Raw genomic sequence first — 15,951 nt, 5'->3', positions numbered from 1 at the left:
CATTAAAAGCACTGCTCCACCGAGAAGCCATCCTCATGTTATGACAGCTCTTAACCGCTGGTAAAAATTTCCTCATAAAAGATAGGGGCTGCATTCTGTACATAGCTCGGAATGCACATTTAAATAATCAGCTACTTGTAATAAATTTACACATGATTCTCATAGTCTGCTACCATGAACGGTAAAAAGCACACAGAGCCCCTTTGAGCATTTCTCACTGAAAACCGTGTTCACTAAACCAGCTCAAACCTGTCACATTGCTAGCCCATAAAGTTTTGTGCATCTAAGGGCCCTTTTACTAAAGCATGTAGGCGCCAGCACGCGTCAAATTAGAACTAGCGCCCGGCTACCGTGTGCCCCAGGCGGTAATTCTATTTTTGACACATGTGCAAAACACGCAGCAGAAAATATTTTCTATTTTCTATGCATGGCGCTAACCGGGCAGTAATTGGAAGTGTATGCGTGCTGACGATCACCACCCAGTGAACTTGTGAGACCTTACCGCTAAGTCAATGGGTGGCAGTAAGGTCTGTGCCCAAAATGGACGTGCACTCATTTTAATTTTGACGCACATGTATTTTCAGCCACAAAAAAGGGCTTTTTTTGCAGGCGTGCTGAAAAATGGACCTGCGTGCATCCAATGCATGCGCCTACACCAGTGCAGGCCATTTTTTGGTGTGCCTCAGTAAAAGTGCCTCCTAGTTCTGAATCTAAATGAAATGCTTTAAAAGATCCTCAGGAATTGGACACCAACCCACCGCTCCTAGTTAAGTGTGAACCTATCTCTCAAATCGAGGCGTATGAACTAAATACGTCAAGCCCCTGCCTAGTTAAAGGGATCTGGCCATTGCTAACTTTGTTTTTTTTTTTACCAGTTGCACCTCCTGGTGCTTTGAATTTACTCAACTTCCCTTCCCCTTGTATACATTTGGAACTGTCTCTTCGGATTACCTGGATTAGACCTTTTTCTGAAGAAATGAGTGTTGCAAGGGAGCCTGTAGAAAATGGGGAGGAACAGTCTGAGGGGGACAGCCAGGAGCCAACTTTTCAAAATTATTGGGGGTGCTAAGCCCAGTGGAAATAACCCTTCCCCTATTATATTATTTAAAAAAAAACAAACCATCAGAGTAGGCAAAGGTAGAGAACAAGTCATGGAGGTTTTACAATTTTGAATACCTGTGATCCCCAGTAGACATGTCTAAAGGGACCTATTTGTATCCCTGATTTGTATATCAACTATTTATATCGCATTTTACCAAAGATAATTTATTACACCCCTATTTTTCAGTGCTAATAACGTAAGAATAAACATCTTAGATCCTACACATTTGAACTTGCAGGTCAATTAATTTCCTCTGAACCTCACTTTGAAAGGATTGCTTCTCCTTGACCCCCTCCCCCCCCCCAGCTATGTGAAAATGAGTTCTTCTGGGCTGTGGGGGGAGGCGTGAGGGGAGGACACGCCTCGGGCCGAGCTCCCGCAGCCTGTCATTGGCTTCCTTTGCTGAACTGCGGCGCCCTGTGATAGTCAATACCCGAGATCGGATCACATTCACAATCGGAAAACAATAAAGCTCCAGCTGCGCTATTCTCTCCTCTTTCATACAATGCCATTAACTCTGGGCGGTGGTTTTCACTTTGGTTAAAAAACGCTCCAAAAGAAACTCTGAAGACAGTTTGACCCTGTGGGGTTTTGTTGAAAACATTTATAATCATGACTGAACTGAATGAAATAGACGAATTTGGCTTTATAGTGGAAGCAATAGCAAACAGTCAGGTAAGAAAAACTACCCCCCCCCCCCCCACAGTAGTTGGTAGAGAAAAGTGCTGAACACTTTTGTAGGGATGGGGTTATTTCTAAGCCTGGCTGAATTCTGGCGAGGCTTCTTGACAGGCTTGGTTAATGGTTAGAGCAGAGTTAATGGAAATCGGATTTGGCAAAACAAGGGCAGACGGGCAGGCGTGGCTGCTGCTTTTCCGCTGACATTTGCAGGGCAGTATTTGAAGATGTTGTAATTTCTTCTGCGGACCCGGAGAAGGCTGGTAGTAAAGTTCTGGTTCCTATCTTCGCAGGGACGACAATAAAAAGTCGATGACCCATGTGTATGAAAGTGTTGTAAACAATGATCTAAGATTTTCTCTAGTGCAGCTTTCCCCCCTTTGTGTGACGTCCCTGAATTCAGCCAATTCCCATCAACCGTTTTGTATATAAGGCAAATATGACCCATTCCCATTAGAAAAGAACCTCTACTAAACGGATCTAATCAGATTGTGTTCTCGCAGCAGTGCCATCAGATAAATAAGCTTGTAACATAAAACAGCACATATTAGTTCTTTAAAATTTGCTTGCCTACATGCATTTTCAAAGGGTACTTCTTCCTTTTGATATATTTAGGAAGTTTGGCTCACCTGGCTTTAAAGATTTATGAATGTAAGCATCCATGAGGTATATGGTATTGATGCTATATAAAATATTTAATTTAAACAGTATCGTTTCAACCTTAGTGGAGGGGGTTTATCATTAATTAATCCTTATCAATACCCAGCTCCAATCACTACTACTATTTAGAATCACTCCTTATCAATGTCTTTTATATAGTACTTAAAGGGTTCTGAGTATTGGATCCATCAGATAATCATGTCACCACCATTCAGGCTATATATATAAACCAGGTATTTCATTATGGTGGGCATGTATTCGTCATTGATCCATGTTTTTCAACATTTTAACTTTATTATTATTTGTAGCATTTGCATCCCACGTTTTCCCACCAATTTGCAGGCTCAATGTGGCTTACATTTGCCGTAGTGGCGATTGCCATTTCCAGTCAATAGGATTACAGATGGTAATACATTCAAGTGCGTACATACATGGTAGAAGAATACATTCAGTCTTATAGCCTCTAGTGTACTTAGCTTAGATGAGCTGACATGAAATCATGTTTCGCACAAATCGCTGTGTCAACACACACACAGCGATTTGTGCGAAACATGATTTCATGTCAGCTCATCTAAGCTAAGTACACTAGAGGCTATAAGACTGAATGTATTCTTCTACCATGTATGTACGCACTTGAATGTATTACCATCTGTAATCCTATTGACTGGAAATGGCAATCGCCACTACGGCAAATGTAAGCCACATTGAGCCTGCAAATTGGTGGGAAAACGTGGGATGCAAATGCTACAAATAATAATAAAGTTAAAATGTTGAAAAACATGGATCAATGACGAATACATGCCCACCATAATGAATTACCTGGCTTATATATATATAGCCTGAATGGTGGTGACGTGATTATCTGATGGATCCAATACTCAGAACCCTTTAATATATATATAGCCTGAATGGTGGTGACATGATTATCTGATGGATCCAATACTCAGAACCCTTTAAGTACTATATAAAAGACATTGATAAGGAGCGATTGGAGCTGGGTATTGATAAGGATTAATATAAAATATTTAAGCATACACTTTTTTTTTTTTTTACATTAATGCAGAATGGTGTGTTGTTACTCTGCACTCAGATTATATTATTTGAAAAGTGGAAAATTAGTAATGCACATTAGAGAAGGTTTTTTTTTTTTTAATCGAGCCACATTGTTGTTGTATTTTCTGCTTCTGTGCTTTTTGGTCAGTAGGTTTTAATGTCTGCTAAGTCAAGGAAACAGAAGTCTCCAAATACATAGATATAAAATTAAGAGAAAGATATTATAATACTTACCTGAGATGTTCCAGGTATTTTTGTTCTTTTTAACCCTCCCAACAGAGATGAAGTTAATAGCTTTGGGTGTGGGGGTCTTGGAATGAAAACAAGGCATCAAAAAGGCCCAAACTGAAAGTACTTTTTTTATTTTTAATGCAGCAAGTAACCCATTCCCAAGGAGAAATATAGGGGCAAATGTTTTCTTATTAATGTGAGGGCAATTTTGAAATAACACTCCAAGTTTATGCAAATTTTCAAAGAGAACATAGCCTAGTAATGTTCTCTCTAAAAAGTCACTCAAAATATGTGTATTAAAATTAGTACATACTTTGCACTTGCTGGTTTATGCAAGCAGTCATGAGCAGTAAAGTAGCATGTAACTTGTGAAAATGTCGCTTGGGGAGTAATTCTCTACAAAAGGCCAAAAGTTAGGACTGGGATTCTACATTGGTAATTATGCACGTAATACTAGAATACTAGACATGGCCACTTACACCCTTTCAATGACTGGTGTAAATGTCTGCAACTAAATGTTACAGTTGCACCTATAACTGCCAATATTCTATTATCTCAGTGTGATAGTACAGGGCAAGACCCTGGTTCACCCATGCCCCTTTCACGTTCACACCCCCTTGCAGTTATGTGCCATAGAATTTGTGCCCTAAAATTAGAGAATATAGTCATGTGTGTAACTGCAAAATAGTCCCAATTAGCACCAATTAAGTTACATGCATAACTGCATATGTAATTTTGTATGCTAAGCATAAACTTTGGGGGGGGGGGGGGGGAATTAAACACCTTGAGGATCAGTCTAGCCAAAAGCAGGTATGTTATGGGAACTTGCATGTGCTTATAGATGGTCAGGGATGGGTCATTTTTTCAAGGTGACAGCGTTTTGCCCCCTTGGTGGTGGGGGAATTATCTTAAACCTAATATTTTATTTCATTATTTAAATGATGATTCTTCATTCACTAGTATATCACTTAATGGATGGCAGTTCTTAGAAAGAATGCAGGTTTATTTATTTGTTACATTTGTATCCCACATTTCCCCACCTATTTGCAGGCTCAATGTGGCTTACAGTTTATCCGTCATGACTTATGTCATTTCAGAATACATATACAATTGGTAATATATATAGAACATGAATGCTAAATAAGTCGAATAAAAAGGAAAAAATTATACAAATGGTATAAAAAAAATACAAATGGTATCACATATTGAACATGGATTGCATATTAAAATTAAACAATAGTGTAGGAAGAGAGTAAACCTATTGTTAAGTTAAATGATGGTGAAATACAGTTCAATTATAAGTTATTATGGTATGCCATGTTAAAGAGATGTGTCTTTAGTGCCTTACGGAAATTAATTAGGTTGTGGATTATTTTCAGGTTCATTTGTGAACTCAAGTATGAAAAGCTGGATGCATGCATTAATTTATATTTTAGACCCTTACAACTGGGGAAGTGAAGATTTAGGAATGTGCGTGCCGATCTTTTAGTATTTAGGTTGTTAGTTTTGGTGCGTAAGGCCAAGCTTTCAGTCCTGTTGTGGCTATGTTCTTACACTATAGAGTGTGATAAAGATCATGTCTAATGCTCTACATCTAAATTGTATTTTCTATAAGATAATTTATTTGACAGTATACAAGATGTCCAGGGTAATAGCAATTCACTTTTGTGTTTGTAAAATCACATTTTGGTTAATCTAGATGTGGTACTTTAAGGCTACAGGAACAGCCTTCTGCTACTGTACAACTTTATATTATTTGGAGATGTTGAAGGAGAAGCTATTTTTGTTCAACCCCGGCTAAAGCGTATTGAGAGCTTCAGTGATGAGCTTGGCCTTTTATCTTCTCATCCATCCTCAACCCCAGGATCCATAGATAAGATCCCACCAAAAATTGCAGGTGTGGAGGTATTTTAGTGCTATGGGAGGGTAAGTGGTTTGCTGAATACTTTCACTGTTGAAAGTCTAAACAGATGAGTTGCTGAGCCCATCTTTCAAAGAGTGCCATGGATAAGGACATAAGAATAGCCATATTGGGTCAGACCAATGGTCCATCTAGCCCAGTATCCTGCTTCCAACAGTGGTCAATTCAGGTCACAAGTACCTGGCAGAAACCCAAATGGTAGCAATATTCCATGCTGTCAAATCCCAGCGCAGGCAGTGCCTTCCCCCATGTCTGTCTCAATAACAGACTATGAACTTTTCCTCCAAGACCTTGCCAAACCTTTTTGAAAAGCCAGATACACTAACCGCTGTTACCAGAGCTTAACTAGTCTATGAGTGAAAAACTATTTCCTCCTGTTTGTTTTAAAGTATTTCCATGTAATTTCATTGAGTGTCCCCTGGCCATTGTACTTATTGAAATAGTAAAAAATAAATTCAGCCGTTCTACATCATTTGGGATTTTGTAGACCTCAATCGTATTGCCCTTCAGCTGTCTCTTTCCAAGCTGAAGAGCCCTAACCTCTTTAGTGTTTCCTCATATGAGAAGAGTTCCATCCCCTTTATCATTTTGGTCACTCTTCTTTGAATCTTTTCTAATTCCGTTATGATTCGCAAAAGCAGCATTTGTCAGTGATCAGTTTCCGAGGAGGCTGGTACTCTTTCTTGTAATTGAAGCAGTATGAAATTCACATGAAAGAGGCAAGGCAGGCCCATCCACTAGGTGGACTAGGTATTCGCTGGGGGCAGCAGTGATGTGGTAGTCATAGCATTCACAGGTCTTGCCCCTTCCACGCTGGCCATATAAACACCATGACTGCAGAATTGGTACCAGTATTATCACAGAGGTGGTATGGAAGGAGATTGATGAATACCTCACAGGAGAGTACAGGAAGGGATACTGAACACCTCAGGGAGGGGAGGTGGGAAGGGAGAGAGATGTTGGCCACTGATTTGGGGGGGGGGGGGAGTAGGAAAGGACAGATGTGCTAGACATGGGGAGGGGAAATACAGCTGAAGGTTCATCTAGGGCAGTGGTTCCCAAACCTGGGCCTGGAGGCACCCCAGCTAGTCATGTTTTTAGTATATCCACAATGAATATTCATGAGAGAGATCTGTATGCAGTGGAGGCAGTACATGCAAATATCTCTCATGAATATTCATTGTGGATATCCTAAAATCCTGACTAGCTGGGGTGTCTCCAGGACCAAGTTTGGGAATCACTGAGCCAGGGCAGTATTCTTCAATGTACAGCTCAGGGTCTAGTGTGGCTCCCACTGACCCTTGTGTGCAGGCCTGACGCTTTCCCCTGTGTAGTCTACCCATTTTTCCTCAGACTTGCTGGCAAATCACCGTAACGGTTCTGTTTAATTCCTGTACCACATAGCTTTTGATGAGTTTGGGCTATGTATTGTCCAAAATCCCACTCTCTTGCACTATGTAATTCAAACCTACTGTGAACTGTATGGGTGGTGGAAGAAAACAAAATTGCTGTTGAAAAGGTGGCACCAGAAACAAGCCTCTGGAGAAAGTATAGGCCAGGGGGAGCTTCACATCTGTGTGTGTGTAGGGAGGGGGGAGGGGGAACAGGATGATGGAATTAACAGGCTGTCTGCTGCTTTGTCTGGTGATGGTCTTGGCTCTCACTTTGAATGGAGTTTCTTTTTTTCTTTTTGGTATGACAAACTGGCCCCTGTTTGAAAAATGGCAAAGATCTCTGACCAAGGATGTCAAATACCCTTGGGCCAGTCTTTGCAAAAAAACTTGTTTCCCAGGTTGACCCTCTTTGGGGGTTCTTTCCCCAGACCAACAACCCTCAGAAGAGCAGATGGGACAGCGATCTGGAACAGTACCTCAAGAGACAGGCAGCATCTGATGTGATAACATGATGTATCAAGGAAATCTGGATGAGAAGTCCCTGCAGGTAGTGGTTGTAGGATCCAAGTGGCTGCTGCAGTGGCGATCCTAGGTCGGCTGCCACCTGGGGCGGATTGCTGCTGCGCACCCCTCCCCCCGGGTGCAGAGGTGTCTGTCCCCCCAGGGTGCAGCATGACGCCCCCCCGCGCAATGACACCCCCTGTGCATTCTTGGCTGCTGGAGGGTGCAGAGAGCAACTGCGCGCCTGTTGGCTCCACTGGCTCCCTGCTCCCTCTGCCCTGGAACAGGAAGTAATATTTTACGCATTGTAAAAAAAAAAAACTTGTCCTAAGATCTAGCACAATTTTTTTTAAACTTGTGCTGAATTTTAATGCCGGCCTTAGACTGGAATAGAGATGTAGCAAGGGAGCAAAGAGATTATCCGAGGTGGTGTGGCACTCCACCATAGATGATCCAAGAGCCCTGGTGACCCAGTGGGCTCCAGACCTGAACCCTTCCTCCATCCTCACAAAAAATACCCAGTGAACTCTGGTCCCAACCTGCCCTGCCCCAAAGATTTCCCTGGTAGTGGAACCCTCCTTGTCCCCCATGAAAATTTACCACACGTGCCCAAGTAGATTCCTCCAATATCCTCTCCACATCCATCCTGAAATCTGATCTTTAGAGGTAGGAGTGATGCCCACTTGGTCCTGCTGTTGTGCTGGATTTCAGAATGCACTGAATGGAGTCAGTTTGCCAAATAAGGCAATAAATATTGACCCCTCCCCCCATACAATGTATCTCGAGGAGCACCACACAGAGGCAAGAGCACTTGGGCATTGCTCCTACCTCCCAACTTGAAAGGTGGGATTTGAGGGTTCTGGGTCAGTCAGGAGACATGGGGGGGGGGGGGGAATCTATATGGTCCCCTGGGGTAAATTTGGTGAGTGGGTCTGGGAAGGGGGTGCAGCCCACAAGCCACCAGGGAAATCTTTGGGATGGGAGTGTCATGGACAAGGGGTCACTGTGCCACCAGGAAAGTTTTGAGGAGTCTGGGGTCCACTAGGCTACCTTTTGCAGGGAGAGCTGGAGTAGGGGAAGTATCCAGCAGACAGCTGCATCTTATCTCAGTGCTGTGTGGTTTTTACAGATGGCACATTTTTATTTTTAACAAAGCAGTTATTTGCATGCTATTGGCTTACAGCATTAGGGAGCATAATATTTGTGTTATGTTTACATTAGACAGCCACATGCTTAGTTGTAATGCATGGTACTAAGGCAAGGTAACTGCATCAACCCTTGGATGCTGAAGACAATATCAGGGTGTGTCCTGGTAGGAAACTTCTTACTATTGACTTTGTTCCTGAAACCTCAAAGACTGCATTATTTCAGACAGCTTCTTTTTAATCCTTTCCCCACCCTGTGAACATAAAAGATAAGACTGCCTTTGTAATACAAAAACAAGGTAACTTATTTGTATTATCAGATCAAGTTAGTACCCTCTGAATAAAGCAAATCTTGTCTTCCAGACTGTTTTTAACACACTGATAGGGGTGGTATATTAACCTGTTATCTGACCCCAACAGTGATACCAAACTGGTGGGCTGAAGCTCAGAACTCTGGCACTCTAGGAAGCAGCGCTGGAAATACCACAAAACCAGTGCACAAAAATAACTCCCCAATGCTCAACATTGACAGCATGCAAATTATATGCACAGTGCAAGGAGGAGAAATGTGCCTGACACATGCACACAAGAGTTTTGCACTAAGCAAAGCTCTTGTGTGCATGCCCATTCAAACCCTGAAGTGCAGGCACATTTTGTTCCTTAAATATAAACTTAAAAAAAAAAAATTTTCCACTTGAAAAGCTTATACTTAAGCGCAGAAAACAAGTGCCAATGTGTTCTTAGGTTTTGCTCAGACTCCCACACATTTGTTCCTCACCACTGGCGCTCAAGAGGCATGCTTAGTCTTTTTTTTTTTTTTTTTTCCCTTCTTTTCAAATAAAATTTTAAAACAGAGATTTTAAAAGGAGAATCACGAGAAATCCTCTCTTACCATACCATACATGTGTTTATATCCCACTTGTATCTACACAAGAATCAAAGAAGGTCACAAAGAATTAATAAAAACATGGTCAAGAGTCATTCTAAATATTTGTTAAACAGATAGGTCTTCAATAATTTTTAGAATAACAAATAATTAGTCATTGTCCATTTTTAGTTACTGGGGTAGTGTTCCATAAACTACTGGCTTGGTAACTGAAAGAGCTATCATGAAATAAGTAACACATTCTGAACTATGGGAAAACTCAAACTTAACGTGGAACAAAATCGAGAAGATCTGAAGGATGGTACGGATAATAATTGTACATGAGAACTTGGGCATAAACCATGAATAATCTTAAAAACCATACATACAACTTTGAATTCAATACATGCGACAACTGGCAGCCAATGCAAGTCAATCAACAATGGCATGACAATCAAATTTTTTTTACACTATAAATCAGTTTTGCAGTCATGCTTTGCATTAACTGCAACCTTTTCTGTAATTTATTATGCATTCCTGAGTATGGTGCACTACAATAATCCAGATGTGACAAAATTATTGCTTGAACTAAAACTTCTGATGGCTGTTAACTGATGGAGCTTAAAATAAATTGTTTTGCTCAAACTTCTCACTTGGCTTTCCATTGTTAACTGACAATCCAGTATTATTTTTGTATTGGGCTTATCTAGCCTTATCACACATGATTAAACCTTACTTTACGTGTGGTTGGAGGAAAGGCCTCAAGAAGCCCCCAGCTACTGAACTATTGGCTGTGGGGGCTGGGCTGCTTCATCATTGGCCTGGAAACCTCGTGATATATAGCCTTTATATAAGGCTCATTTACTTCATCACAGTTAAACACGTTCTTATAGATTGGAAACAACTTAGCTTTATCAGTTGTGTCCTTCTTCTGATGGGTCTTTCTTGCAACGCTTATGTGTGACAAGGCGGTGGCTGTAGCTAGAAGGTTGCCAGGCTGTATAGAGAGAGGTGTGACCAGCAGAAGAAAGGAGGTTTTAATGCCCCTGTATAGGTCGTTGGTGAGGCCCCACCTGGAGTATTGTGTTCAGTTGTGGAGGCTGTATCTTGCTAAGGATGTAAAAAGAATTGAAGCGGTGCAAAGAAAAGCTACAAGAATGGTATGGGATTTGCGTTACAAGACGTATGAGGAGAGACTTGCAACATGTATACCCTGGAGGAAAGGAGAAATAGGGGTGACATGATACACGTTCAAATATTTGAAAGGTATTAATCCGCAAATGAACCTTTTCCGTAGAGGGGAAGGCAGTAGAACTTGAGGACATGAAATGAGATTGAAGGGGGGCAGACTCAAGAAAAATGTCAGGAAGTATTTTTTCAAGGAGAGAGTGGTGGATACTTGGAATGCCGTCCCGCGGGAGGTGGTGAAGATGAAAACGGTAACGGAATTCAAAAATGCATGGGATAAACATAAAGGAATCCTGTTGAAAAGGAATGGATCCTCAGAAGCTTATCGGAGATCGGGTGGCAGAGCCAGTGTTGGGAGGCAGGGCTAGTGCTGGGCAGACTTCTACGGTCTGTGCCCTGAAAATGGCAGATGCAAATCAAGGTAAGGTATACACAAAAAGTAGCACATATGAGTTTATCTTGTTGGGAAGACTGGATGGGCTGTGCAGGTCTTTTTCTGCCGTCATCTACTATGTTACTATGCACAAAACTTCTAAACATTCCCAGCAGTCTGAAAGGAGAACCTGGCTGCAGACTTGTTTGAACTGCCTCCCACAACTGAATCAGGAGGAAAAGGAAGGAGGATTTAACAGTTTTATATTCCCCTAAATTACATATTGAAAAACTTCATTCCTATTTATTATTTGATATACCACCAATCACCATGTGACATCTGGGTGTTTTACAATAAATCTCAGAGTTTTCAGAGGCAAAAAAGACCCCCCCCCCCAAAAAAAAAAAAAACGTGTACTGAACGAGGCATCATCCATGGAAATAGACCAGAGGAATAAGGGAAAGGAGAAAAGAATTATGGTGGGAAAGCCTGACTAAGGGGGCGGATGCACAAAACTTACTGGCTGGCAACAAGTGTTTTCAGCCAGTTTAGCGATCACTGTATCTTGTGACGAATGTGCAAAAGCCTACAGCAACCTGTCTACCGTATTTACAAGTACACAATGAAAACGCAATGCAAATGTATGGTAATTAGCTGGTTCTCATTCAAATTATGGCAATGACGGCACCTCCTCTCCAACAGGCGATGCACACAAAGGACCGCACACCTTTAATCATTTATTTATAATTTTTCATTTTACAAGGGTCACTTGCAAACAGTAATACAGAAATGACTGTACATTAATACAATATTAGAGGAAAACAATCTCAACTAGATAAATGGATTATATACAATCTTTCTCTTTCTTAGACCACAAAATAAATAGGGAGAGTGAAACAAGACAAGGAGATCAATTAAACAACCATAAAGAAAACGTGGTATTAACCTGATTATCCCCAGTTACTGTATTATTTATCTGAATCATTATTCCACATTGTCTGGTTGGCTTCTTCAAACCCAAGACAGTGTATAGTCAATTAATTTAATTGGAACTGAATTTCATTGGAAATAATACACCTGATTTCATTTTTTTTCTTTTTTAAAACCAGAAATTATTTAACAATACAAACACTTGAATCTCTAATCCAATTCCCACTGATTAAGATAATCCCAGTTTCACAGGCTTCACTCCTTTTGAATTAATATACTAAGAGGAATCATTTCAGAGGAAAAAACTTTAGGAGTCATACCCAGAACTCTGGGAAGGACCGCACACCTTTAACGTGATACATTTTACGGGTGCTCAGGAGCTGTCATCTGCTGTCAACATAAGCACATCCATAAAGTGTATGTATAAGCGCTGTCATCGACTTGTTTGTGCGTGTGTGCGTACGTGCACATCCGTGTTGGAGAAGTCATAGTTGTGCAATCTGGTCCCTGCGGCTGAAAGCTCAACTTCTCCGACATAGATGTGCTGTGGCTGGCACAGCTGATTGTTGTAAACAAAAAGCGCCTCCTCTTCCAGTAGGGGAAGAGGAGAAATATCAAATGGGTGGACAAGGGCTGGGAAGTGGTGCAGCACCTGTTTAACAGGAGTTCATCCTACCCGAGATCTGTGAGTATTTCCGCCATTTCTCACTGTGCACTTCCCTCCCTCCATCCTGCCTTCATTATCAAATAATTGGACGGCTGTCAGCATATCATATGGTATTTTTATACGTTCATAATATACATGTTAAAAAAAAAAGCTGCATGTTGCTGTTAATTCCCTTTTACCATGTTTTCTTCTGTCCTCTACTTCTTTTGTCCACCTCGGGATGGCAAGGACACTTGAGGGCCTCATGTTTTCCAGGTGGAAGAACTGAAAAAGCGCGCAAGGGCACTGCAGAAAAATAATAGACCCTGGCTCCAGGAGGTTAAAGTGTACCTCGATAACAGTCCAGGTATTCATTGATTGTCTATGGGGTTAACTACAACGGGAGATCTGATTTGAATGCCCAGGGGTTGTGACAGTTCCCCTCTTGTCTCGCTGCAGAAGCCTCTTTAGAAGAAGAGGAGGATGATGATGATAAGGAGGAGGAGGGCTCCATGGCAGGTGTCACTCCTCCCTCCTTCTGGTCCTGCCCCCCCCATGACATTCCACCCGGCACCTCCTCTCCAACCCATGGTACCCCCTCATACTGAACCACCCTTACACCCATGGCCGCCCTTGCCGGGGCCCCTCCGAAGAATTTACCCCCCTCCTGGAGCGTTTCGAGCTCATAATTGTCCATAGTGAGTTGCACAGGTACAGCATATACCAGTGTGTGTGTGTCTGAGGTGTTCTGTATGGAAATTGACAGGACTTCTCTTTACTTGCGGGTGGCGTGGTGGACCTAACAGGGGAGGACATCCTCTCTCACTCCCCCTCTGCCCTTGTCGACCGCTGCACCACCCCCATTCCACCCTTGTCCACAGATCTACTTCCCCTATCCCTTCCACCCTTGTAGACCCATACCTCTCTCCCATCCAGGCCTTACCAGAGAGGAGCTGGAGGCAGCACAGCTGATGCATGTGGGAGGGAAAACACTGGAGCACCTTTCCCAGGTGGTCCAGTATCTCTCCTCCCACCTAGACCCCGCTGTGCCGCACCCATGACCTTCTCTCCTCTCCCTGGCTCCCGTATCCAACCCCCTTGCTCCTTCCCCATCCCTGTGTATATATTGTAGATATTCTCCCTAATCCTTTTTTTTTTTTTTTTTTTTTTTTTTAACAAGTACAAATTTTTGTTACTAACCTTGTGTGTTGTTCTTGTGATCTAAGGTAAACCGTTGTTGAAGTAGTGAGGAAATTAGTTATAAGTCATGTAATGCTGGGGGGGGGGGGGGGGGGGGTTCAGGGCGGATGTTTTTCAACGACAATGTAGAGAATGTTAAAATGTTGAAATGAAAACTCTGATGGAACCAGTACCTCCTCTGTGTACATCCATATGCTGCACACACCAGCATGTGTGAAAATATAATTGAGAGATAAAAAACGACAGCGAGGCAGCACCTCATTTGCAAGTGTAATACATGATGGCTACTTAGGGGAGGGAAACACAGACTAACCAATCTGCTTCAACTTTTTGATATCATCAAGTCTCCTTGCGTTGGCCATGTAGGTGCATGCATATGACATGGCAATAGAGGTAGCTTTGGGGAGGTTTCACATCATTGAAAAGCGACATACAAACCTGAGTGTGCTATTTGGGCGTTTGTCTTGCACATGTTTCGCTGTGACTGGGAAATGGATGGTGGATTCTACCTGGTGCGGCTGGACTTTGTAGAAAAGAGGCAAGCTGACAAGCCAAGATGGGAGCCAAGGCGACCTGTGCTTGCACCCCTTGCCCATGTCCAGCCCCACCTCCTTGTGTTCTGTCCTCGGGACCTGGGCTGGTGAAGTTGCTAGTTGTTCTGCAGTTCCTTACTACAGGGACATTCCAGCACGTGATAGGGGGTAACAGCGGTGTGGACCAAACTACGGTTTCAAGACATCTAGCACAGGTAGTAGTCTTACCTTTCTCCCTGCCCACCCCCCATATCCTCTTTCTCCTCTCCTCTTGCCTTTCCACTCTATGGTAGCTGTCCCCTCCCCCATTGTTTCTCCCCTTTTTCTTAGTTCCATTACTAGTAAAAGAGGCCCATTTCGAACAGAAAGGAAACGGGTGCTAGCAACATTCCAGGGCCCCCTCCCCCCTTATTGGGGGGGGGGGCCTTGGTTGGCAAACTGGGACAGTGTGGCTGTGGGGGGGGGGGGTTCCCGTTGCGAGGCTGACGTATCCTTCAGACCATGTTGTTGCGTTTTGGTGTGTCTTTCTGATAGAGCTTTTGTGTGTTTGCGTTGGGCGCGGACTGAGGGTGGGGGTGTGGCGTAAATTATCTTAGGTGGTTGTCACTGGCGCCGGTAGCAGTAGTGTTGAGGTTTTGGACGTTGGCTGTGGGGGGGTTACCCGGCGGTACCGGCAGTCTTGAGGCTGGTTGTCTTTCTGCTTCGGTGAAGTTATGTGTGTGAATCTGTGTCTGGGCATGCAGGTTGCACTATTTTTTGAATCCGTTGGTGTGCCTTGTGTTGCTATCGTGTGGTTGGTCAGTGCTGCTTGTGACGAACCAGGTAGCACGCTAACATCAGGACAGGCGATGGATACAGCGTTATAGGCAGCACAAACCCTTCACTGCCACGGAGTCAGCTTCAGAACGTTGGAGGTGCTTTTTATTATAGTAGATTGTGCTATGCACTTGTATTTATTTTTGGAACTGTAGACCTCTTCAACATGGTTGGGCAATAGACAGTTTAGAAAGTGGAAGAAAGAAAGACAGAATAGATCACATACATTATGACCCCCCTTTGCTCTACATTTGGACTTCTGACTGGTGGTGGTACCTGGAGAATGGTGACTTTGGAGGCCCATGTAAATGGTTAAGCACCATAACAATTCTATGGTCTAATCTTGCTCCCCTTTTTTGCCTTTTATGATGCAGGTTCTGTGTGCCCTGAAAAGATGTGTTCACCGCCACATTAGATACCCTGCGGGGGAAGAGGAACAGCAGAGGATTAAACAAAACTTTTTCAAGATCACTGGCATGCCCAATGTCCTGGGAGCCATTGACTGCACTCACGTTGCATTCACCCTACCGATGGATCAAGAAATCCAGTACCTCAGTCGCAAGATGGGATACTCGCTGAATGTCCAGGTGGTCTGCGATTCTAACGTGAGGATCCTCGATGTGTCACGCTTTCCAGGGAGCTGCTATGACTCTTATATCCTGGCAGTTTGCTTGGGCAAAAATTTGTGTAGGGGAGATTCTGACACGGGTGGTTA

At 42.9% G+C, this 15,951-nt stretch overlaps 1 protein-coding gene across 1 annotated transcript in view; it reads left to right on the top strand.

Annotated features, from left to right (window-relative positions):
* Positions 1–1,566: 1,566 nt before the first annotated feature.
* TRIM36 (tripartite motif containing 36) overlaps positions 1,567–15,951 on the top strand; it is a 196,163-nt gene continuing 181,778 nt past the window's right edge. Inside the window, exon 1 of the mRNA XM_030193496.1 lies at positions 1,567–1,777. Within this exon, the coding sequence (XP_030049356.1) occupies positions 1,715–1,777 (63 nt within the window). The 5' untranslated portion in view covers positions 1,567–1,714. The remainder of the gene's footprint in view (positions 1,778–15,951) is intronic.

Source organism: Microcaecilia unicolor, chromosome 2, assembly GCF_901765095.1.
Source record: "Microcaecilia unicolor chromosome 2, aMicUni1.1, whole genome shotgun sequence".
Lineage (NCBI taxonomy): Eukaryota > Metazoa > Chordata > Amphibia > Gymnophiona > Siphonopidae > Microcaecilia > Microcaecilia unicolor.
Note: the sequence above shows the minus strand (reverse complement) of the source record. Positions and strands in the feature narration are given on the sequence as shown.